This window comes from Pituophis catenifer, unplaced genomic scaffold, assembly GCF_029215685.1.
Source record: "Pituophis catenifer annectens isolate HBS135680 unplaced genomic scaffold, rPitCat1.0.hap2 SCAF_1, whole genome shotgun sequence".
NCBI lineage: Eukaryota > Metazoa > Chordata > Lepidosauria > Squamata > Colubridae > Pituophis > Pituophis catenifer.
In genome coordinates this window covers 171397100-171423778 of record NW_027256881.1, presented here as the reverse complement: position 1 = coordinate 171423778, position 26679 = coordinate 171397100, and the positions used below count along the sequence as shown (strand labels likewise).

Genomic DNA, 26679 nt, shown 5'->3' with positions numbered 1-26679 from the left:
TACAAGAACGCTCCGATATAGATGTTCATGTAACACCTCGTTGATAACTTGCATGAACACGGCCGGGGCGCCCTGCAACCCAAAAGGCATAACCCGGAACTTGTAGCTCCCTAACGGGCAATTGAAGGTTGTTTTCCACTCGTCTCCCGCCCGTATCCTTATTCTGTAATACGCTTCCCTCAAATCCAACTTTGTGAACACCTTCCCTGTCACTAGTGTGGCTAGTAAATCCTTTATTAATGGCAAAGGGTATAGGTGCTCTACACACACAGCATTCAAGCCCCTGAAGTCAATGCAAAGACGAAGACCACCGTCCTTCTTTTTGCGAAATAGAATCGGCGCTGCCATACGCGCCTGACTGGGCTGGATAAACCCTCGAGCCAGGTTCTTATCAATATAGCGCCGCAATTCCTCCAACTCAGGTTTTGTCATGGCGTACATACGTGGCTTTGGAAACTTCGCCCCAGGTATCAGCTCTATCGCACAGTCTGTCGCTCTATGAGGAGGTAACGACTCACATTCACGTTCGTCAAACACAGCCACTAAATCTTTATACACCTCCGGATATCCTGGCCCAGAATTTCCCACTCCATTACACTGCTGGGTTTCTGGTTGGGGCTCAGGGACTGGGTCTGGCCCTAAACATATTTGTAGCCTTTGATAACCCCCCTCCCACCATATTGTGGGACGCCACTTATCCAACCAGGCTAGTCCCAAAATAAGCGGCTCAACCATACGTTCTACTATAATAAACCGAATCCGCTCTTTATGTTCTCCCATTTCGAGGTATACGGGCTCTGTAACATACGAGGCCGGTGAACCCCCTAGTAACGGCCCATCCATTTGTTCGAAACGAATAGGGGTTTTTAGTTTTATCCCTTGTAACCCCAAAGCATCCGCTATTTTACTCCGGATGAGACAACGGGTACACCCTGAATCTATAAGCGCTCCTTGTGAAACCCCCTGTAAGGTGCGAGTATTTCGCAGCACGACTGGTATTACAAACGGGTGTATAGGATCGCTCACCATAGGATCCTCCGGTCCGCTGTCATCGCTGCCGTCCAATACTATTGGCAGACCTCCCTCCCCCGAAGGGCTCTTCACACCGGTTAGCGTGGACCGAGAACAGCTAGCAGGTATCGGTGTAGATGTGGCTGTTCGCTCTGATGTAGACCGTGCCCTCTCTCGAATCTTGGCCCCGGACGGTGGAGTGCGTGCCGGTGTAGGCTGCAAGGGTGGTATGGGATACTCAGCAGCTCGGTGTCCTAGCTGGTTACACCGGAAGCAACGGAAAGCTCCTCGTCCTCCACCTGCTGCCGGTCTAACGGGTGCGGGACCTGCTCCATACTCCTTTGGGGCTGTCGGTTTCATTCCGGTTGGCACAAAACATTGGGGTTGGCCTACACGACCTCGGAACTCCCGTAATCCATCTTCCAGTTCCACCGCCGCCTTGAACCACTCGGACAGTTTCAGTGGTAGACCACGGTACACACATGCTTGTTTCACTTCCCTATCCAGGCCGGACCGAAACTGGTGTACCAGTAACCGTTCTGGCCACGACCGAAGTCTCCCCACTAACATCCTGAAGTCCTTGACGTATTCTTTGGCCGGCTGTCCTCTCTGTTTCAGCGCCAGCAATTCCCCCTCTGTGACTTGGACCCTTGCGCTATCTTCGAAGCGTCGTCGTAGCGCTTCCAGGAACAGCCCCACATCGGCTAGCTCCCTAGCATGCTCACTATGTAGGTCCGTGACCCAATTAGCAGCCTCCCCTTGGAGAACTGCAGTTATGGCCATGACTACAGCCCACTGTGATGGATACAGATGTCCATAGAGATCAGTGTGGCTGAGCACTTGACTTAGAAAGATAGAAACCCGGTCAGGGCTCCCATCAAAGGAAGCCTGTATAGGGGGAGGACCCCATACAGCCTGGGGTTGCTGTGGCCATGCTCCAGGCGGCCACACCATGGTGGGGGGTTGGCCACCGGCTCCACTGCCCTGCGCAGGGATCCCTAACCGGAGCTGACCTGTCCGGGCCCCCATACCAGTCTGGTCCATCCCTCGCCTCGCCGTTCTCTGTTGCCTTTCGTGATCCATATCGCGGGATGCCTCACCTAGTGAGGAAACCCTGGGCCAGGACTGTCCCATCGGCTGGCCCCTGCTCCCATCCCTTCTCTCTACCCGCAGCTTCGGGCTCGCTAACTGGAAGCGGGACTCCCGACCTCCCCCGCCTCTTTGCCACGACTCAGTAGCCTCTGTTCCCAACCAGGGTTGCCAGGCCGCTGCATCTCTGAAACTGCCTTCCCCGAATTTCTCCCTCAAGACCTCCAGGGTGGACGCTCCCAGGCCAGTAGAGTGGCTCCAGTCACATTCCTCGTCATCTAGCCACTTCCTCTCCCTCCAGCCATGAAAGGAGGACTCTCCCGAATAAACCCCGGGGGTTGGGGCTTTATGGGTCCCAGAACTCACAAGCGCGGAGCTCTGCCACCATTCCCCCCCGACGTCTTCATTCGCTGTGACTCTGACGGTTCCTGGGTCTCAACGGCGCCATCTACTTGCTGGGGCTTCCTCTCCTTGGACCTAACTACTGGAGGATCTGTGGTGTTTTGTTCCTCCAACACCTGCAACACAGTGGTATCCTCCTCCGGTCCTTCGGGACTCGCCGCCCCAGCCGCCGCTCCCTCTGCCATCCCTTCGTTCTCGGCAGTACTCACGGTGGAAAAGGGAAACGCCGACTTTCTCTCAGCTCTCTCGCCGTCACCCGAAGTCGGAAATAAGCCACGCTGCAATCAATGCTTTTTGAAGCAGGGAAACGGTTTATTCAGCGTCCAAAGGTGGTGCAAATACTTGCTGAGTTCAAGTGAAGATAATACAAAGTCGGCGTTGGGCGGCGCCGCCACTCAACGCACTTTAAATAAGCGCGCCCACCACCTCCCTTCCGGGCCCCTCCTTGCCGGCACGCCCCACTCAAGAGCGGCAACGCGCAGCAGCTGTTCAACGCCCTACCGCGGCCGCAGGGTGACCGTCCGCCTACCGTCCCTAACATCCCCTCCACCAATCCGTGCTTAGAACAAATTAACCCAACTTCCACCCCCATTGCCTCGTCGTGTTGCTTCCGCGTCTGCAGGAGGATTCGTCGGCAATGTGTCAAGTTTGGGATCTCGACAGATGTATTGTTATTATTAACCATTATTTATAAATATTAAAATTAACATACTAATTTTTCTTTTGTGTTTTAGTTAATGCTTTTTTGTACATTTTATACAGTTTATTTCCGTATATTTCATGCCATTTTAATTTGATGTGCAAAAAATATATATTAACTACAAGCAATATTACATTATTCCTAGTACTTGTTATTTCAGTTACACCTAACATTTCACTCATTCAGCATAGGATAATGTGGTAGCAATTATTTTAAATCCAATTGTGTTAGTTTCCTTTTACCTATTCCATCTTATGGAAGTCTCTCTCTATGCAGCTCCAGGAGATAAATGGAATATGTATTAGATCTTGTTGATCCTAATTCCAGATACTAGAAAAACATCAACAATGGAATACTGATGCTCTGATTTACAAGTTTCCTCAATATTTTTTTTTTAAATTTGTTTATAGTGTTACCTTACTCATTACCTTTCTTGGCAACTGGTTCTACTAAAGTTTACCATTAGGAACCCTTATCATCCTTGTTGCATTTTCTACTTTTCTACGTATCTCTCTTAGGTGCCTATTTCAATTTCTTTGTATCCTTTCAAATGATAGTGAAACTTTGAAAAATTAAAGTAACTGTTAACCATTCTCATCTGATCAAAGACCCAGAAATAAAAACATGTCTTCATTTACTTTTGCAAAACATTTCAGTACACTATAAAAGCAAGATACAAATATTTTCAATAAGTTACAAATGATCAGAACAAATAGAAAACATTCTGAGTATATAACAGATTAAATGAAGGCAATAGACTATTTATCTCTTTAATCCAAAGAGAAAACAGGTTTACCTATTTGGTAATTTATGCTGACAGGTTTGCTACTGGCAGGACTGTCCCCTCGCCCAGTGACAGCATACACAGTAATGGTATAATCTATTCCAGGCTTAAGACCAGAAACTGTAGCAGTGGAGACATGACCAGGAACAGTGAACTCTTGAACAGGCCCAGTGCCACCTGAGGGTAATAGTGCAAAACAGTTAGAGATTATTCCTCCTCCTCCTCCTCCTCCTCCTCCTCCTCCTCCTCCTCCTCATGAACTGCTTTCCAATTTTTCCCATTCTAACCATTACACCAAAGTGGCTTTCACTTTCCATTAACTTCCCATAAAAGGAAAACCGTATATACTGTTATGACCCAGCCACAGCAAATAATGCTTTAGTGGCATCTTCTAACTAAACTATAAAATACCTGAAAAACCAGAATGGATAATTTAACCTAGTTCTTGGCGCTTGTAAAATAACTTGAATCAAAGATGCAAAACTCCAAGAATTCAGCTCTAAAAGCATCTTTAAGCTAATAGTCTGCCTTCTTAGTTACTGAAATACTTTATCCATGGACTATACCCAGCAGATATCCTAAATAATTGCTGCTATTTTCTAGCACTGAAGAGCCATTTCTGGCCTAAGGAGAGGGAGCCCTTTTATGGGAAGTAAAGAGACATTCCAGCTTGGAATTGGTTCAAGAGAAGAACTGTCTTAAATTAAACCTTTTGGTCTCCATCTGCCATTTCCCAAGAGAGGGCAGACAGTCTGGTGAGATTCTAGTAATATAGGTGATCAACAATTAAATATCTATTTGGGCCTGTTCATGAATGATTCTTGGTTGCTTGCACCTGACATCTACAGTTTAAAATATAATATGTGAAGTCATCCATTAAATGCTTCTGTATTTGTATTACATTAATTGTAATGTACATTAAATCTATACATTACAATTATACTAAGATTGTCTGAGTCATAATTTCAAATCTCGTTGGATTCAGATCTGCTATGTGCTACTGATATTTTTTTAAAAAGCAGAAAGAATATTCTTGCAGGAAAAAACACCCTTTCTAACTCATATTCCCTTGCCAGGTATCATTGATTTTTATGTATTGCTGTTACCATCCCATTTTTTTTTTCAGTTGAAGGCTAATCTTTTCTTACAAATATCAGCATCCAACAGTGCTCACCTGTTTCTCCATATGTGATCCTGTAGTATCGAACTGTAACAGCAGGTGCATCCCAGGAAATAACTAGACTAGTGGGGCCAGTAGCAGTCACGTGTAGATCTCTTGGAACATCAGAAACTAGGGATATTTTTTAAAAGCAATCTTTAATATTTATCTCATTAATCTTTTAATTGTTATACTATATACATAGATATATACTAGATATATACTAGATCCATTTTTGCAGACTAAAGTTCCCCAAATCATGCAGCCAAAATTCAGTAAAAAGGGGGTAATTTTCAGATACAGGATTCCTCCTCTGTGTAAAGCAATTAAGATGGAAATAAGTATGGGTAGCCTTTGCATACCTAGTTGAGGAAACCCACATGGGCTGAATTTTCAACTCTGCCAACTTCAAAATACATCATTGCTTGTTTAGTGCCTTTAGGGCCCAATTTATCCCCACTCTCCAAAATAATACAGTTGCTTTGTTCTGCACAAAACTGTACCACATAATGACCACTAAAGTCTTACTGCAGAGATTATTAGAGAATGCATGCTTTAAATTTATTTTTGGAATGATCCAGGTGTCACATACAATACATGCAGCACCCAAGTGTCTGACAAGGTATGCTTCAGCATCAAAACACAAGCCCCAGCCCCTTTTCCAAGTGCAATTCAAGGTTGCACACATGCCCATAGAGTCTGACTGGGAGCTGGCAGCACCTCTGAACTTTCATTCTCTCATCTCACTCGCAGCACTTCTCTACTATTGATTAATGAGTCTGAAAAAAACACTGCAACATTAACTCCTATGTTCACATGAGGCCCAAAACACTTCATCTGAATAATTTTCAATATCTGCACAGTCTCAATATTTTAAATTGGTATTCCACAAACAGCTTCAGAAATTCCTTATCTTATTCACACTCTGCATAACCACTTAAAGCACCTTCTTATTATTATTGTGTTTAATGTCAGTAGAATATGTCCCAAGTTTCTCTGGCTCATTGGCTGCAGATACTGCCACGTTTTTCATCTTTATGTTGAAAAAAGAGCAAGCAGAGATATAGGGCTGGATCTCTGCATATAGTAATAATAAATACATAATAAATTTGTACAAGTTTCTGTCCCTATATAAATTAAGGTGCTGCAATGCATCTTTTCATTTTTCAAAAAGTCATTTTTAAACATTTAGGTTAAACATTTAGGTTTATACCACTTTAACCCATTAAAGTAAGGTTTCTGACTCAATTTGCTAATTCAGTTTTTGGAAAGAGATTTTTTTTCCAAAAGTGAAATCTGATTCAGCAGGCAAAGATGCTAATAATTTCCAATTATTTTTCTTATTCAGCTCTTACCTGTACTTTGCTGTCCAATTAAGGACAAACTTTCTTCTTTGCCATAGAAGGCAGATACACTAACCACATACTCTGACCCTGGAATCAGATCTGTTAGAGTGATGGAGTTGCGAGACGGTGCAACACGGACTTCTTTGGATCTACTTCCACCTTGCTCAAGGTGATGGCGTATTTTATAGCCAGAGATGGGGGCGCGAGGAGCAATCCAATGGACAGTGAAAGAATGGGCTGTTATTTCTGAAAAATCCAGTCCAGTGGGGGAATCAAGGCCTATTTCACAAGAAAATACAATAAAAACCCAAACTTCAATAATTGGTTAATGTCTTTTTGCAAAAAGAAAACTACATAAACCTATAACCATTGCAGTGGTGGGTTGCCCCTGGTTCGGACCGGTTCGCAAGAACCGGTAGTAAAACCAGCGAGAGGCTCTGCCCACCAACCCCGACGTCATCAGAAAGCTTCCGCGCATGTGCGCGCACGGCCCCATTGCAAACCGGTAGTAAAGTTAAGTAGAACCCACCCCTGAACCATTGTAAATCTACGCTAGATTGCTGAAGCATTGAAACCATGCTCATTTTGGAAAATGACTTCTTTCTGTAAATCTAATTCTGGTATTGTTTGAAGGCCACTGCTTACTTTCAAGCTGAAAACTGGCTAATCATGGTCTAAGTTCCATATTTTACAATGTTTACAATATCTAAATAGAAACCATATTGGTGTGTGTGTGTGTGTGTATGTGTGCTTATTCTAGCTAAAATGATGGTACAATCATAAAAGGGAGATATATAATGAATTGTTTTATTTCCACACAAAAATGAAAGAAACACTTATTTTATATTTGTTGTTTCACATACCTGTTTTCTGCTCTCCACTCAGAGGTTTACTCTCATGTTGCTCATATACACTGTAGACCTTGATCAAGTATGCTGTGCCAGGAAGGAGATCTGAAAGATTACAACCACAATGACATCCGAGTATTAGCCAAGATCATTTTCATTCCTAACTCCAAATTTTTCCATACACCTTTGCTCCTTGGGATTATGATACCCAGCCATTGCCTTAAGAGGCTTTATCTATAAGAATTTCCTTAAACTCAATTGAATTTGAATGTAATTTATAATTCTTCCCATTATTCATTTAATACTGCATAAAATACATAACAGTTAAATTATAAAAAGTTTCAAACAATGTTTTTTTAATTTGCTAGCACCTGTAGTGATGGAAATTTAAACACATCATCACTCAGCTGCCAGCCTACCACTTCTCTATTGTTTCAAACATAAAACATGGGTTGTGCAATGTGCAGGTGAAATGTGAATTGTATTGTATTGTGAAGGCTTTGTATTCTTTGCCATTTTTATGAAAGGATTCCCTGAGACTTGAAAATAATTTTATTGCAGGGTCAAAAGATTAAAAAAGGCAGTAGCTAAATAACCTCTGAGCAATTCTGTTATTAATGAAAAATGCTATCATAACCTAATTATCAAAGGCAAGAGTATCTCAGCAAACTGAATTTAAGTGGAAACTTTTCAATTACTCTTATTCCATCATATCAAGTAAAAGAGGAAAGCAAAAAATAATTAACTGCTGGCTTTCCAGATTTTTCTGAATTATATGGGCAATCATGAAGAAAGATGATGCCTGATAAACCAATTTCTCTACTTTGAAAAAAAAAAGATATTTGAAGGCTAGATAAACCCTATAGCAGTGGTTCTCAACCTTCTTAATGCCGCAACCCATTAATACAGTTCCTCATGTTGTGGTGACCCCCAACCAGAGGTGGGTTCTAAAATTTTTTACTATTGGTTCTGTGGGCATGGCTTATTTTGTGGGCGTGGCTTGGAGGTCATGTGACTGGGCGGGTGTGGCTAGCTGGTCATGTGACCGGGTGGCCATGGCTATGTGTATAGGGACTACTCAGAGGGCTGAAAAAAGTCATTTCTGACAGGTCCTCGCACTTTTGACTGATCCTCACACTTATGACCATCCTCACATTTATGCCCGTGCAGCATTCTTAACAACCATGTCACTCATTTCACAACTGCTTCTCTTCACCATGGTGATAAGATAGGGCAAAAAACGTAAAATATGAGGACAGTCGTAAATTCGAAGACTGGTCAAAAGTGCGAGGACCAGTCAAAAATAACTTTTTCAGCCCTCTGAGTAGTCCATGTGCACAAAAGGACTACCCATAGGGCTGAAAAAAGTGATTTCTGACAGGTCCTCGCACTTTTGACCGGTCTTCGCACTTATGACTGGTCATCATTTATGCCCATTGTAGCATTCTTAACAACCGTGTCACTCATTTCACAACTGCTTCTCTTCACCATGGTGACAAGATAGGGCAAAAACGTAAAATGTGAGGACAGTCCTAAGTTCGAGGATTGGTCAAAAGTGCGAGGACCAGTCAGAAATAACTTTTTCAGCCCTCTGAGTAGTCCATATGCATAAAAGGATACAGCAGTAGAGAGGGATGAAGGAAGGGAAGGGAAATTAGAGTAGGAGTGAGGGTAAGAGAGGGAGGAAGAGAGGAGGAGAAGGAGAAAGGAAGAGGAAGTAGGAAGGAGAAGAAGGGGGGAAGAGAAAGTAAGAAGGAAAGAAGAGAGGTGGTAGGTTTGAGGAGAAAGATTGCTGTACAATAAAAAAGATGAAAGGGAAGAAAACCAACCCCAAACAAATATGAAGATATTAAGATAAAGAATGAATTGTTAAACTTTAAAGAATAAAAGAGAACAAGTATGAATAAATAGCAATAATTAGAAACACACATACAAACATACAATGTATTTTCTTTGAACAGAGTATTTGGCCGGTTCACAAATTTAACCAATGTTCAGTCATTTCAATTAAATTTACAATTTCTATATTTCCTTTTTACCATATTTATTCCTCATCTATTTTTTTAAAAAAATCAATATTACCCTTCATCCTCATCTCTAATCTTAATCAAATTCAATTTTCCCTTCTATTCTATATTATACCCCTTCCCATTGTCATCTATTTTTATATCCATCCTCACATTGGTTAATTATGTAATTATGTAATACAATTGTTTAATACAAATTCAACATTTTAATATAAATCAATTAGTTATTTAACTATCTTTTTTGTATATCAATCAATATGAACATGAATATTCCAATTATTTCCATGCAATCCAATTTCTTACAAATCAATTAATTATATTTACCAATAATAATAAACCAAATAATTTCCCCCATATATTCCTCCAAACCACAACTTAACCATTTCTGCTTTCAACACAATATACAATTAATAGTATCTCAATTATTACAATTCCCTAATTAAATAGAGCTTTTTTTCTTTTGTGTTTTAAAATTTTGAACCTCCTCTTTTGCCCTAAATTTCCCATTGTTTGCAGTTTTGCACCTACCTTTTTTGGTGAGGAAAAAGAAATCTCTCTGCACCTCATTTTGTCACGTTGCAGCAAAGACCCTGCTTTATTTTCAGTTTCGTTTTTTCAGCATAGTTAGGGGGAAAAAAATCTGCTCCTCTCTTTGCAGCTAGCAACAGAGCCCTCCACAAAACAGCTGAGAACAAATCAGCTGAGTCCGGAGGCTGATCAAATCAACTTATGGTAATTAACCTATGCTGAAGTTGAAAGGGGCTGTTTTTTTCTATTTTTGCAGGCACAGGTCTTCTCATTTGTTTTCTTTTAACACTGATCAGCTGTAGGGTGGCCCTTTGAAGCCCCGCGGCAAGAATTTAAACGGTTTGTTTCCCTCTAGCCATCAGCTGGGACTCAGGAGGCAGCAATAGATTGGGAGTGGGAGGGGTAAGCAACCGGCGACCGGTGATCCAACAGAGGCAGAGGGTGAGGGTGAGTGAAGGCGTGGGGGGGGGAGAGAGGGCTTTGGCGACCCCTGTGAAATGGCCGTTCGACCCCAAAAGGGGTCGCAACCCCCAGGTTGAGAACCGCTGCCCTATAGGAATTAATATATGTACAGAGATATACAATAGCTCTGTTACCTTATAATTCAATATTTTATCTCCTTTAATTCATAGTGCTGTAAATTCTCTCAGGAACTTCAACTATTTTTATAGAAAATTATAGTTGATTATAAAAAGTGGAAGAAAATGCATGGTAGCTAACCCAAAAGAGCAAGATTACAAGATCAAGTGATTTTTAATTTGAAGAAGCTTCTTACTTGTTAAAACCACGGCACTGTCCGAAGGTGAAATGGAAAGTTCTGCAACATCCTCCTTGTTCTTCATGGGTGAGAAGCGAACCAAGAAGCTGCTCAATTCAACAGATGCTGGTGGAGTCCAGGTTACTCTTATAGTGTCAGGTCCCACATTGGTGAAACGGAGATCCGTTGGTGGAGGAACAGCTGAATACAAAGCATAATGACTTACATATTTTCAGAAGAAGCAGAGATAGATTCAATAGTGATTCAAAAAAATGTAAGGTCATGCACAAAGAAAATCCACTATTGAGCCAAACACATGCAAATAACCTTCCAACCATCTATCTTTAATTCCATTTAAACCAAAGCATGTTGTAAAGCATCTTTAACCTCTCAGTTCGGCCTTTATAGATTCTAATTATGTCTTATATTATTACTATTATTTTGCTTTTCTTTAGATAGGCACTGAGATTCTTTGCATCTATATAATACAATTTCTGAGAGTATGAAATGAGAGGCTCTGTTTACTTTGCAGCAGCACAATGAAGGAAACAGTACATACCTTCTTTTATAACATTTGACAAACATGCAGGAGAGGAGACTAAACAATTTTTCTGAAGTCTCTAGTAGGACTCTACTGTACAATGACTTCATCAAAGTAGCCATTCAAATAAAATAAACACTAATCTGCCATGCATAATGAATTCTCAGGTCATGTTTGGTACATGCACTACCGAGAATCTTCCCATACTGCCATAGTTGTCACTAGCATGAGTTGGAGGAAGTTTTTTTCCCCACACCATTTTGAGGATTTATTTCAACATATGGGCCACTATAATATATAAACACTATGTGAGGATATATGCTAAAATTTTGCACACCTCAAGCTGATGTGGCAAAGAATATTGCATTGTATAGTTTACCTTCTCTGATAGGGAAATTATGAAAATGAATGTTACATGTTTCCATCAAATATCAGAGCTTAAGAAAATAGGATCTGATGAAAATAGAGATTTTCAATTGCAGATTTGCAAGTTAAATAAGCCAAATTGCAGATGATTGTAAATGGGTAGTAATGCATAGGATTCCAATTTTCATTTACTATCTAAAATAAAAAATTACCTACTAATCATCCCTACCCCAAAATAGCAGTAAAGGGGCTATTTCTACTTGTCGTCCAAGCAGCTAGTGACATCATGAAACAGCACTTTAATTTAGTAGTTTTTCACTAATCACCCGTTTGTTGAATCAGCGTAGTAGGGGCACTCTCTCCGCCATTAATGAGTGTGATTACACTGATTTCATAATCAATGCCCGGCTCCAAGCCTGTAACCATGTAGTATCCTACTGATGAATCCACAAAATCTTCAAAAATGGGGACAGTTTCTCCTGTGGCAATTACTTTGATGCGGTAGCCAATAATGGCAGAAGTATTTATTGGGGTCCACTTTAGGCCGATGCTTGTATCACTTACATCAACAAAGTTTAAGTCAGTAAGCTGGGGCACCTCTATTGAGTTAGACAGCAAAATATAGAGGTAATAACAAACAGACGCAAAACATGACAAAGAACAAGAGAAAAAAAGGAATGATCATCAGGTTACTTCAACTAAAAATGAAAAAAAGAATAAACTATCTATGGTGATATTATAATATTGTTATAGTAATAACGCCACAATTTACAATGATTAGTACTTAGCTAGGTATCTTCTTCTAATTTTCAAAACTGTTTTATGTATCATAAAGGAAATAAGATTTAGAGCTCAATCCTACAAAAATGCTGGCAAAAAAATAAGCAAAGATAAAAAAAAAAGGACAATCATATGGTTTCTCAGAAATCTCCCAGAAAAATTACCAATTTGGTTACACTGTTGGAAGTGCTCTCAAGGTGAAGGAATGAAGATGTTGCATCTGGACCAGGACGAGGAGAACCAATGTTATCTATCTTTACTGGGTGATTTTAGCCCAGCCTGCCTCACAGGATTGTAGGAAAAATCTGGAGGAGGAACACTGTATATTCTACCTTGAACTTCTAAAGAAAAGGCAGGATATAAATTTTAAAAAATAATATTTCATTCTCTTATTTTGTTATTTTATTCTTCAACTGCAGCACATATGCTTGCCAGTATCAAGTTTGCTTTGTAAAAGCTATCAGTAATCTATGATAGTTGATTTCTTCTCCATATAAAAAAGAGAAGCCAACTACCAGATGCAACAAAGGCTCAGATATTTTACCACAAGGTAAAATATTCTCCTCTAAGTTGTGATATTTTCTCTGATGGTCTGATGGTCTGTAGGATTATTTCTTCATCTGGCTCTTCATCTTACAATTCTTGTCTTAAATATGATTGGAGAGACTCTTTATTGCAATGTTTGATTCCTTATCATGTCTCCCTGTTTTTTTCCAAGTCCAGCTTTTTCCAAATTTCGGGAAGAACCTGACAGGAATGAGCAGGTCTAGGACAAACAACTGTCTTGAAGCAGGAGACAAAACTTCTTTCATATATGAAACAGATGAACCTCTTGAACCCGCTTGTTCTGTAGAGCAGTAATACAATTGTATTCCATGGTCTGCTGTTGAATTTTGGCACCACACTCTTGGAAAGCAGGGGCTAAAGGGGGCTGGGAATAGGTTTTATGCCTCTTCTCTAAATTCCGTGATCGACTTTTATCACATATACCTCCTTTGAGCACAAACATCTCCTTCTGCCCCATCAGTGCTACTGGAGGGTATTTTGTAGGCTCTATTCTTATGATTCAGTAACATCACACTGAATTAAGAACTGTCTAACAGAGCTGCTCATGAAACTCTGAAAGCCTAACTCTTGTTTCTTTCACCAACTGTATTTGAAAACCTTTCATGACCTGACAATAGAAAGATGGGAAGCATAAAGGAGACAGAATATTTGATGGCTGCAGCAAAACCAAATTGTTTTATTTGGCATTAATGAAAGTATTAAGAAAGGGAATTTGGATACTAAGAAATCATTAAAGCAAAATTTGGAAAGGATGTAATATATCAGTGGTGATCTATATGTGCTGCATCTACATATACCAAACACTTTTTATTTTGTAATCGAAACCTACCAATTATACTGTAAAGAACTGGCTAAATTAAAACTTTTCTCTAAGAGCATCATCTAAAAAAAGGAGCACAAGAAACATGTTTATAAAAGTTATTTGTTTAAAAGAGTGGTTTTGATTTAAGCCCTTTGAATAATACCAGGGTATTACAAAATTCAAACAAATTCAATGCATGCATAGAAATGTCAAGCAGTGTTAACAGCAAGCATCTGTGAAGTCTAGCACCTGGAGACATCTTGAGGTTAAAAATAAAACAAAATTATATTATATTCATTATATTGATGACCCCATAATTATATAGCCCCCACATGCAAACAATATAGAGTATATCAGTGAGGGGTAACCTTTTACGTCACTGTGTACCGACCTGTGTGCCTGAAATGGCACGCAAAACCATCCACCTGGACTGTGCAGCTTCGCTGGTCTTCATGCGCGCAGGAGCACCAAAACCCGGAAGAGCAGTGTTCCGTCATGTATGCACATGCCAGCACCCAAACTTCTGGTTTCCAGCATGGAGGCACACCCGACAAACAGCTGGCCGTCATGTGCAAGTGTTGTTGCACACATCCAGGTTTTGGTGTTCACACGAAAGCCCAGCTGACCGGTGCACATGTGTGCACAGGAACAGGGAAGAGGAGCCAGCGAGACTGAGCATCCTACGTGGGATGGTTCTGCATGCCGCTTCCAGCACGCGTTCCATAGGTTTGCCAACATAAGACTATATTTTCAACTCTAAAATAATATTGTGGTCGCAGCAAGATAACAGAGAAATAATCACTGCAACTAAATGCAAATTTCTCAAGAGTAAGAAATTTCTCAAGAAGCCAGATTGTCAGCACAATAAGCTTCATTCTTTTAATAAAGAAGGCTGACAATTTTTAAATGGATCAGTTAGATCACCTTTTGTATTTTATGGTCTTTTGATCTCATTTGGCAATATTTTGATCTAAGACAGTATTCCGACAGCAGGAAATATTTTCTTCAGTAGAAGTTTTCTTGATTTAATAGCTAAATACATGTTTCCATGCTACACTTTGCAAATTTCAATCATTCAGTTTGTAATACGTATCAAGAATGGCTAAACATATGTTTCAAATATTAGACAATCATCAAATAGCCAAGTCTCTATCTCAGGAGTCTGCAACCTTAAGCACTCAATGAGCCAATTGGGCCCATTTCCCCCAGAAAAGAGAACACTGGGAGCCACAAAACCTGGGTGGGCGTGGCCAACTCGATGTCACTCCCTCCCACCGACTAACATGACACCCCCCAGCCATCCCTATCCAGGTTTTGTGGCTCTCAGTGTTTTCTTTTCTATGGGAAACAGGTATCTATCTCTCTCTATGTCTCTCTTTCTCCCTCTCTCCTTCTTTCTCTCTCTCGCCCTCCCTCTCTCCCATCTTTCTCTCCCTCTCCCATCTCTCTTTCTTTCTCTATTTCTCCCTCTATCGCCCTCTCATCTCTCTTTCTCTCTCTCCCTCCCTCTCCCAACTCTTTCCCTTTCTCCCTCTCTCCCTCTCCCATCTCTATCTCCCTCTCCCATCCTCCGTTCCACTCTCTCATCTTTCTCCCTCTCCCATCTCTCTCTATCTCCCTCTCCCTCCCTCATCCCTCTTTCTCTCTCCTTCCCTCCCTCTCCTTATCTCTCTTTCTCCCTCTGTCTCCCTCTCTCTCTCCCTCCCTCTCTCTCATCTCTTTCTCTCTATCTCCCTCTCCTTTTCTCCTCTCTTTCTCTCTCTCATCTTTTTCTCTTTCTTTCTCTCGCTCGCGGTCTCTTTCTCTTTTTTTTTCTCTCTCTCCCCCTCTCCCACACTCTCCATCCCCACTTCCCCACCCACACACCCAGGTAATAACTGTAAGGAAGTTCTCTTTGTCTCTGGAAAGATACAAAAATAAACCTTGCGTTGAGAGGCATGGCCAACGTCACAGCGGCAAGACAGACTCTTTGGGTGCTCCCAAAGAGTCGTTGATATCCCCACTGTCTGAGGGTCCTCTGTGGCCTAAGCCGTCCTGTAGGGACGACCAACAAGAGGAGCACGTACCGGTCAACCAGAAGAAGCTCTTCAAATCGGACATCGTGGGAAAGCGACCTAGAAGTCGCTGAAAAGCTGTGACGGCTGCAACAAAAGTGAAACTGAAAGTTCAGCCTGTGACAGCAAGGTGAGATCAACTTAATTTTATTGATCAGAAAGTTTCTCTTTCATCTACCTGGATGACTGATAGGGTGGAGAAGAATGGCTGAAAGCGAGGAGTGGGTGCGGGTGTGTGCTCGCATGCACATCCGAAATTTGAATGGCAAGGAATGCATGTCTGGGAGCCTTTTTAAATTTTTACCAATTTTTTTAATTGAAGAAGAAAATAAGATTTGGGGATTGTAAGACTGTAAGAATAATTGGATATCAGTGCCTTGAATGACTGAACAGAATATACATTTTTTTAAATAGTTTGTTGCAATGCTAATTGCTTACTGATACTTTTGTCTGGAGAAGTGAAAGTACCAAAAATACTAAGCTGAGACTGAAAGTTAGCCTGCAGTACCACCTAGCAGCAGAAGAAATAGCAAAAGAAAAATATTTTTTACTTTGAAGAAAACCTAATAGATAACTGACCTTGACATTTTGGCTAGAAGATAAATAGGGCAGCTGTGGAGAAGGGAGTGGAGACTAGACTTCAAAAGCGTTTGAGAAACCTGTTCCCTTTTTTTTTCCTCTGGATTTGTGGACTGTGATTTTAATTTTTTAATTTTTTTTTCCTTTACTTTTTGGCTGATTAGCTTTGTTTTGAGAACAAAAAAAAAGACTTCAGGTTGTACTTTTATTTTTCCTATTTTGTGGTTTGAAACTTTGTAAGAACTGAATGAAAAGGTCTTTTTTCCTCTTTCTTTTTTCTGAAATATTGTTTTTCTATGGAATAAGACTTGAAGACTCAGAAGAATTTATCTTTTTTATTTTTCTCTTTTTTATTCAGGGACCTTTTTATTCCTTTCTTTTGGTGTTAAACTGACCCTTTTTTATGGATTCTGATTTTTGATTTTGAACTTAAAACTTTACTTTTTAACGTTCCCTTCCCTCCCTCCCTCCCTCCCTCTCCCTCCCTCCCTCCTTTTGAGACAGTTGGGTCATAAAAATTTTTTTTCTCTTTTTCTTTTCTCTTTTCCTTTCCCTCTCCTTTCTAGTTTGAATTTTTTTTTATCATTATTAAATTTTGGAAGGGGAGGGAGGATCTGAGACTCTTCCTATTTTACTATATCCTGTTTTATTTTATTATTACCAATTCAATCATTGGCTTAGGTATTTGAATTACAACCAAATTACAAGTGGATTATAAGTATCTGGAGAAATAAAAATGAAGAAATTTACACAACCAGCACCAAGTCCCTCAGCACCAGAAATGCACAAAACTTCAGATATAACAGAATTGCAAAATTTGATGCAGTCACTCCTGGCTGATATAAAACAGGAATTAAAAGAAATGAAAGAAATAATGGAGAAGAATGAGGGGAGAATCCAGAAAGTAGAGGAAAAAGCAGAAAAGACAGGAAAAAAAGTTGAGGAGTTAGAAAAAAAATGGTTTTAACAGACAAATCACAAGAGAGAACAATTATTCTGCTGGAAATGGAAAGATCTAAATTTTATCTAAGATTTCAGAATATAGAAGAAGAAAAAGGAGAAAACCTACCAGAGGTAATTGCAAAGATTCTGGCTGAAGTTTTGGAACAACACCAGGAAAAGATTTTAAATGAGATTGATGAAGCATTTAGAATATATACTAGATATGCAATAAGGAATAAATTGCCAAGAGAAGTGCATGTAAGATTTACGAAGAGGGCAATGAAAACAGAGATATTACAAGCAGCAAGGAGCTCAACACTGAAACACAAAGATAAAGAACTTGTCGTTCTACGACAAATATCTACAAGGGTCAGAGATTTGAGGAAATAATATCAATTTTTAACGAAATTCCTAATATTCAAAGGAGTGAACTTTTGATGGCTGATACCTGAAGGGATCATGGTGACATGGCAAGAACAAAGATACAGACTTGACTCGATTGAGAAAGCGAAAATATTTTACCAACAATTTTGTGGACCATTGGATGGAGTTTTAGGAACGGTAGATGCTGCAAAAAAGAAAGATGAAGATAAGGACAAAGAAGAAAAAGCCAAAGAGGAAAGGGCCCTCAGAGAAGGGGTGAGAGTAAAGATCCACTGGAACAAAGAGAGACTAGGGCGATGAAATTAAAAACTAGCAACAAGTAAATATGGAGGAGGAAGTAAAAGCAATATCTTTAAATGTAAATGGACTGAATGCAGAGATAAAAAGAAATAGAATATTGACTAAATTAAACAGCTTGAAGATGGATATTATATGTTTACAGGAAGTGCATATTAGAAAACAGCATTCAAAATTAATACAATATCCAAAACTAGGAGTACTATTTACATCATTGATGAAAGACTAGAAACCAAACAAATTTATGAAGATGAGGAAGGCAGGTTCTTGATGTTCGAAATTAAAATGAACTTCAAACAAATACTTTTGATAGCATTATATGCAATAAATGAAAAACAGGAAGAATTTTATCGACGATTACACAGGAAAATTGTAAAACTGGACTATGAAAATGAATGTATAATGGGTGATTTCAATGCTGTAACAGATACAGATTTAGACTACAAAATGGTAAAGACAAATATTGCTTAGCACATTGTAAGCCGCCCTGAGTCTCCGGAGAAGGGCGGCATATAAATCAATCAATCAATCAATCAATCAATCAATCAATCAATCAATCAAATAAATAAATAAATAAATAAATAAATAAATACCTAGGAAAACACTGCCAAAGGCCTTCTTTACAATGACAGAAGAACTAAGTAATCAAGATATTTGGAAACACTTGAATGAGAGTCAATATACTTTTTACTCAAATAGACATTCATCGTGGTCAAGGATAGATATGATATGGATGTCAATTGGACTTGTGGAAGCAGTGCAGGAAGCAAATATTGGCTCAAACATATGGGCGGACCACAGCCCAATAACAATAAAATGGAAAGGGCAAAAGAAAAAGATAAGATGGACCCTGAATGCAACAATATTAAATGAAAAAGAATTTCAGAATTTTGTGGAAAAGAAATTGGAAATTTTCTTTAAAATAAATAAAAAGGAGGATACATCACTCCAGAATGTTTAGGATACAATGAAAGCATATATCAGAGGCCTGACAATAATGTATTTGGGGAAAAAGAATAAAAAGAAATGCCAGAAACAAGTAAGATTGGAAGAAGAGTATAAAAGCCTAGAAAAAGAGTTCCAGAAAAATGGTCAAAGCAATTAAAAAACCAAGAAATTGATGGAACTGGAGAAACATGAGATAATTTTAAATGAACAAGAATCATTAGCAAATCAAATGAGAACACTGAGATAGAATTTTTTTGAAAACGCAAATTATTATTATTATTATTATTATTATTATTATTATTATTATTATTATTATTATTATTATTATTATTAGTTAATCTTTAGTGAGATTCACAGCCTTTGAGGCTGGTTAATAGCTCAGCAGCTCGAGTCCTAACCAAGGACCTAGGAACTGTTAAGGTATCGTCGGAGGATGTAAGCTGTTCCGAGTAAGGTGGTTTTTTGTAGAGTCAAAATGTTCAAGTCCGGCAAATTTAGAATTTCTAAATAGCGGGGTAGCCCTTTGGGTATTGCTCCGAGGGCTCCAATTACAATCGGGACAACACATGATTTCTTTTTCCACAGTCGCTCAACTTCAGTTTGCAAATCTCGGTACTTTGTGATTTTTTCTTGCTGCTTATCTTCAATCCGTGCATCACCAGGTATTGCAATGTCAATGAACCATACCTTTTTCTTTTCAACTATTGTTATGTCAGGTGTGTTGTGGACCAAGTGCCTGTCAGTCTGAATCCTAAAGTCCCACAAGATCTTGAGTTTCTCATTCTCTAAAACTTTCTCAACCTGATGTTCCCAGTGGTTTTTGCTGTACTCAAATCCAAACTTCTGGCACAATTTCCAGTGAATGATCTTAGCGGTCATGGCGTTGTAGGTAGTCAGTTTGTGAAATTTTGCTGCACCCACTGATCAGGTGGTCGACTGTCTCATCTTTCTCATTGCAGAGGCGGCATTTGCTGTTGGTGGTAACATATTGAATTTTTGCCTTCATGCAGTTTGTGGCTAGGGCTTGTTCTTGAGCTGCCAAAATAAAGCTTTCTGTTTCTTTTTTCAGTACTCCTGATCTTATCCAGTTCCAAGTTAGTTTCTGGTCAGCTTTGCCTTCAATACTTTTCAAGTATTGGCCATGCAGAGCTTTGCTTTTCCAATTTTCAGCTCGCTGCTCAGTTACTTCTTTCTTATATTCTGCTTTTGTTTTAGTTGTCTTTAAAAGGCCTCCTTTATTTACTTCCTTAATCATTGGTTCTTCACTTTTCTGGATGTAATCATTCAAGCTGCATTTTTCTTCTTCCACAGTCTGCTTTACTTGTAGGAGTCCTCGACCACCCTCTGCTCTTGGTAAATATAATCGGTCAACATCACTTTTAGGGTGCAAGGCATGATTCATTGTCATAAGCTTCCTTGTTTTTCTGTCCAAATTGTCTAACTCCATCTGGGTCCAGTCAATTATTCCTGCAGAGTATCTAATCACAGGTATAGCCCAGGTATTTATGGCTTTTATGATGTTTCCTCCACTCAATTTGGACATTAATATCTTACAAATTTGCCGAATGTACTTGGCTGAAGTTAATTCCTTGACTTTATTATGCATTAAGTCAGAGGCTTCTAAAATCCCCAAGTACTTGTAGCCTTCTTCTGATTTTACTGCCTTTATCATTTCTTCATTCTCTAGTTCTATTCCATTCTCTTCTATGATTTTGCCTGCTTTGGTTGCTATTGTTGCACATTTGTCAATTCCAAACTGCATACCAATGTCTTGGCTGAATTCTTTTGTGTTTTCAATTAATAAATTCAGTTCAGCTTTTGTTTTACCAAACAGCTTCAAATCATCCATGTACATCAAGTGCGAGATTTTCAGTCCTTTCTTTGCAAGTTCGTATCCACAGTTCATCTTCTTCAAAATTATTATTATTATTATTATTATTATTATTATTATTATTATTATTATTATTATTATTATTTTATTTCTATACCGCCCTTCTCCTGAAGGACTCAGGGCGGTGTGCAGCCTGATTAAAAGCACAAAGACAAACAAAATTTAAAAATAATTAAAATTATTAAATAATTGGCTCAATTATAAAACCCCCCAATTTAAAATCCCACATTTAAAACCAATTAAAATCTTTACATTGATAGCCTGGCCTGGCGGAACAACAAGGTTTTGAGGGCACAGCGAAATACACGGAGGTCGGAGATCTTACGCATTTCTGGTGGCAGTTCATTCCAAAGGGCAGGGGCTCCCACAGAGAAGGCCCTCCCCCTGGGTGTCGCCAGCCAACATAGTTTGGCCGATGGCACCCTGAGGAGACCCTCTCTGTGGGAGCGGACTGGCCTGTGGGAGGCTACTGGTGGCAAAAGACGGTCTCGAAGGTACCCAGGTCCAGTGCCATGGAGAGCTTTAAAGGTGGTAACCAATACCTTGAATCGCACCCGGAAGCCCACTGGGAGCCAGTGCAGCTCACGCAGGAGGGGTGTCACGTGGGCACAACGAGTTGCGCCCATAACCAGGCCAAATAAATTGCGCCAAATAAACCAGGAAGATGATTAGCATACAAATTAAGAAAAGAGAAGGAGAAGAAAACTATAAAATATCTTCAAGATGGAGAAGGGAAATTACAATATAGAACCGAGGAAAAAAAGGAAGTAATCCAAGAATATTATCAAAAACTCTATTCTCAAGAGAAGATTTCAGAGGAAGAGGTACAAAGCTACCTGGAGAAATCTGACTTAATTAAAATATCAAAACAATATAAAGAAATGCTAGAAGAATAACAATGATGGAACTAACAGAAGCCATAAAAAGACAAAAATGTGGAATAGCACTAGGACCAAATGGTCTACCAGCAGAACTGTATAAAACACTACAAGAAACGATTAGTAATGTAATGTTGGACTTATTTAATGACTTATTATTGAAGACTAAGATGCCAGACTCATGGAAAGAGGCATATGTGACACTTATACCTAAAAAAGATACAGATTTACAATTGATTAAAAACTATAGACCGATTTCGTTATTAAATGTAGATTATAAGATTTTTGCCTCAATAATTGCAAATAGGTTAAAGAAACCGCTAAATGAATATATTCATACTGATCAAAATGGCTTCTTACCAAAAAGACAAATTAGAGATAACATGAGGATGATTTTGAATACTTTAGAATATTATGAGACTCACCCAGAAAAACAAATGGCGTTGATGTTTTTAGATGCACAGAAAGCTTTTGATAATGTGAATTGGCAGTTTATGATGATACAATTACAGAAAATGGACTTTGGGGAGAGATTTATAAATACCATAAAAACAATCTACGATAGACAATTTGCTAAGATAATGATGAATGGTGAAATGTCGGAAAAAATCAATATAATGAAAGGGACTAGACAAGGCTGTTCATTATCACCACTATTGTTTATTCTGACTCTAGAAGTCCTAAACAGAAATATTAGATGAAATGATGAGATAAAAGGGATGAAAATTAAAAAAGAGGAGTATAAATTACAAGTGTTTGCAGATGATTTGGTATTCATTTTAGAAGAACCGCAAACAACAGGCCCTAAATTATTAGAACAGATAGAAAGATATGGAAAATTCTCCGGTTTGAAAATAAACAAAAGATAAAACAAAAATCTTGGTGAAAAATACAACAGAAAAACACAACAGAGAGATAAAAGAAAAGTTAGATATACAAGTTGTGAAGAAAAGTCAAATATTTGGGAGTACATTTAACTTCAAGATGTGCAACAATAAAGGAAGAAAACTATTATAAATTAAAACAACAAATTGAAAAATATTTGGAAAAATGGAAGAATCTCCAACTATCACTTATGGGATGGATTAGCAAAAATGTTTAAAGATAAATCAGCGAAATGTTGGAAATGTCACCAACTACCAGGATCCTATTATCATATGTGGTGGACATGCCCTGAAGCAAAAAACTATTGGAATAAAATTAAAACCTGGCTGGAAGAAATGACACAATTACGTATTGAATTCAAACCAGAGTTGTTCCTATTGGGTATCCTACCTGACAAAATTAAAAAGGAATATATTTATTTGATTATACACGTAATAACAGCTGCAAGAATTGTTTATGCTCACAATTGGAAATTAGAGAAAATATCTTTGGAAGATGAAGTAATAAAAAAAAATTAGATTGTGCAGAAATGAACCGATTAACTTTGTTGTTTAAAGATAGGGAAGAATCAGAATACTTTAGAATATGGAATTATTTCTATTGTTGGTTGGAAAAGAGATATAAATGATTAATTTTATAACTATGTGTAAAAATTTGATGGCAAGAATATGGATATAGGAATGAACTTTTATAGTGGTTTGGGTGACGATTAAGATAGAAGAAACTGTTGGAACAAGAAGAATAAAAAGAACTGAAGAAAAGTTAACACCGAGATGTCACAGGGGAGGGATGATTGATGTATTAAATGTTTGTCTTAAAAAATAAAAAACTTTTTTTAAAAATAAAATTAAATAAACCTTGCGTTGCAAAAGGAGGGACTGTCAGGCTGTTACATCAGAGCGCCACAAGGTTGTCACCTTAGATTGCCGCACACACTTCAGAGAAGCATCATCCCAAACAGCAGCACACATCCCATGCAGGCACGTATACGCATACGCAACTTGGTCCAAAGTGGCTGGAAAATATAGTCCCTGGGCCCCACCGAAAACACTTGGCAGGCAAAGTACAGGTCGAACACCCCCCCTCCCTCAACAAGGCAGCGTCTACTGAATCCTTGCAAAACTTGGCAAAGGCGGAGAGAGGGGAGCAGACAGAGCCGAATCAAGCCAAATCTGTCTCTCTCTCTGCCCAACTGCAGCAGGAAATGGCAGGTGGCTACTTCCGGCTTTGTTGGTGCTGAACATGCAACCTGCTCTCCGCCCCAAGAAAGAGAGTTGCCAGGGGTGAGTGGGGCAAGGAATGGGCTCCAGGAGGAGGGGACCCAGTCTCCCCCATTGTGAAGCGCGCTTTCACTGTGCTGCTGCGAGAGCAGCGGGCAGGCCATGGAGGGGGTATTGAGTCAAAAGGAAAGCCACCCAGGCTTCTCCTCTAGGATCAGTTGCAGAGACATTAGCAAAAAAGCAGACAAAGCTGGCTTGAGTATCCTTGCTTTTGAGGGCTTTCACCGCATGCAGCCTGTGCAATGGGAGGCAAAAAGCCCAGCTGTCAGGGGTTGTGATCTACCTCCAGGAATCCTGGCAACCAATCATGCACATGCCACGGACAGAAGAAAAAGCACAGCAAGGACAGGAGGTAGGAGGTGGTAGATGGAAGAGGAAAAGTTGTGACCATGGGAATCCTCCAACACACACGTTCAGTCACTGCTTCTCCTTTGGTGTCGCACCCAGGCATAAGAAGCCTCTCTACCCTTCCCCCTGCTCTCTGCTCCCTTCCCCCTACCCCCCACTCAATCCCACTTCAGGACAGAGGATTGCGCACCGGAAATGCATGTTGGGGCGACGTCAGAGCGTGCCTTCTGACCCTCCAGCACTCGGCCCGCAACTCTCTGCACTCCTCCAGCTTGTTGAGGAGGGGGGGGAGCAGCCCCGATGCCTCCACTGCCCCCCTCCATGGCCCCAGCCATCACGGCCCAGCTTGCTCAAAGGCGTGGCACACCTCACGTCTGGAGATGCCAAACATTGTCCCGCTGCCAGAGTCGGGCCAGGCCTCTCCACTGTCCAACTCACCAATGGGGGCACTTCTGCTGGGCCCATCTCCCCCCCGCTGAGCTTTTGTGCTCGCTGCTCGGCCAGGGGAGGGGAGTGCCTCCCCACGCCACCCCTTCTTCCTCTTGGCCTCGCCGATGAGGGAGAAGGCCAGGCTTGGGGGATGGCCCCCACCCCGCAAGATCCACCCCCGCCATTCTCTCCCAGCCCTCTTTGCTGGCAGCAACAGCAAATGTACCACGACAAAGGCGGAATCATGTTGCCGCGCAAAGGCAAGTACAGGAGCTCTTCGCTCCCGCACTAAAGCTCCGCCCTTTCAACCTGACAGCTCTTTTATCCCTCTGCCATGATAGGGAGCCACAACTGTGGGGTGAAAGAGCTGCATGCGGCTCCAGAGCCGTGGGTTGCCAACAACCACTCTAGCTAAATCTCACAAATGAACTGACTCTGGCAGTCTTCAGCAAGAATGATACCAACATCAAAGATCAGAAGAACTGAGCTTACTGATGCTAACAGTTAACAGTAATAGAGTTGGAAGGGACCTTGGAGATCATCTAGTCCAATTCCCTGCTCTCTCCCTCACTGGCGAACAATGGTTAAACCTTGGATGAACTCCAAGGTTTCACTGCACCTACAGTCTTCTTCCCATTTGCCACTGAAAATCAGGGGCAAAATCTTTTTCCAACTTATTTCTATGGTAATCAATCTAGAAACTATGTAAAGCTTTCTCAAAACAAAAGAGTAATAATTTATTTAAAGAAAAATGGATATATTACAGGAAAATGCAAATTATTACAGACACACAGTACTTTGAATTTTTTTTCTTTTATATTGCATCTTTTCAAATGCTCCACCTAATTACAAAATGAGTTGGCTGATTCTGTAATATTAAACAACAGTAATAAAAATATATAAGACTCTCATGTTTTTCAATATATTCACCTCCTTCTTTTGGCTTCTTTTAAGAGGACAAAGGCTAAATACCTGATATTTTTACTCTGTCCTTATACTTATGAAATACAGCCCCCTTGCCATCATACAAAATTGAATGTAGCCCTCAGTTCAAAACTGGTTGCCCACTCATGAACAAAACAGGTAAAACCTTTTGTGCCTCTTGTGCCTTGTTTCTTAATTAAGTGTTTAATATGACTTTTCTAGATGTATCACATCCAGGCAGAGAACAACAGAGAAACAATCAGTTAACAATTTCTTCTGACTGAATCACTGTCAAGACACTCTGAATTGAGGAATGATCTGCTTGCTATTGGTTTTGGGTTTTGTTTTTGTTTTTTGCATCTATGCAAAGAAAATAAAAAATATGTAATTTACACAAAACATGTGTCTGGATTGGTTTAATCAATTTAATGAGGTTTACGGTATGAAAATAGTTCAAAGAAGCTAAATATTTTCAAAGTCCAGAGTTTTCTACTTTTATGCTTATTTATTTTGATGTTAATTTTAGTGAAGAGTTTATTTATGAACATACCATACATACATGCATATATATATATATATATATATATATATATATATATATATATATATATATATATACATACATACATACACACACACATGCAAATCAGAAGAAAATCATAGAAATACAGCTTTCATATAGAAGCCTAATAGGACTAATTTACGAGTTCTATTGCTCATTTTTTAATTTACCTTGTGTGATGGTTTCAGAGATGGGCAAACTCTCTTGATTATCTTTGAGTGTGTAAACACTGACATTGTATTCCACACCAGGACTCAAATTTTCAAAAATGCAGGATGTATCTTCTGCTTGCACTTGCTCCTCCAGAGTGTAGCCTTCTTGCCCATTTGTAGGGACTGTTGTAATTCTGTATCCAGTGATATCTAATACAAAATGACAAATAGCCACACATAATGTAATTTTTAAAATATAGGAATCAGTGTAGTTATTTTAATATATTTGATTATTTTAACACTCCAAATCAAGTAACTGTAATTGTCTATATACCTTTAAAATATTGATTTAGGACCATTCAATATTTACTATCCTTATTCTAGTCACCATTGAAATAATATTTAATTATTAGACCATT

The 26679-nt window shown here is 39.6% G+C and overlaps 1 protein-coding gene across 7 annotated transcripts in view; it reads right to left on the bottom strand.

Moving 5' to 3' along the window:
• The window catches only part of FN1 (fibronectin 1), a 222038-nt gene that overhangs the window by 75623 nt on the left and 119736 nt on the right, over nt 1–26679 (bottom strand). For 5 of the 7 annotated variants that reach the window (XM_070933190.1, XM_070933183.1, XM_070933184.1 and 2 more), the window contains 7 exons: nt 26279–26470; nt 11885–12157; nt 10670–10852; nt 7355–7444; nt 6501–6770; nt 5161–5277; nt 3999–4163 (listed from right to left, as the gene is read on the bottom strand). In XM_070933190.1, coding sequence (XP_070789291.1) covers nt 3999–4163; nt 5161–5277; nt 6501–6770; nt 7355–7444; nt 10670–10852; nt 11885–12157; nt 26279–26470 — 1290 coding nt within the window. The remainder of the gene's footprint in view (nt 1–3998; nt 4164–5160; nt 5278–6500; nt 6771–7354; nt 7445–10669; nt 10853–11884; nt 12158–26278; nt 26471–26679) is intronic. The other 2 variants (XM_070933188.1, XM_070933189.1) reach the window with 1 other exon arrangement.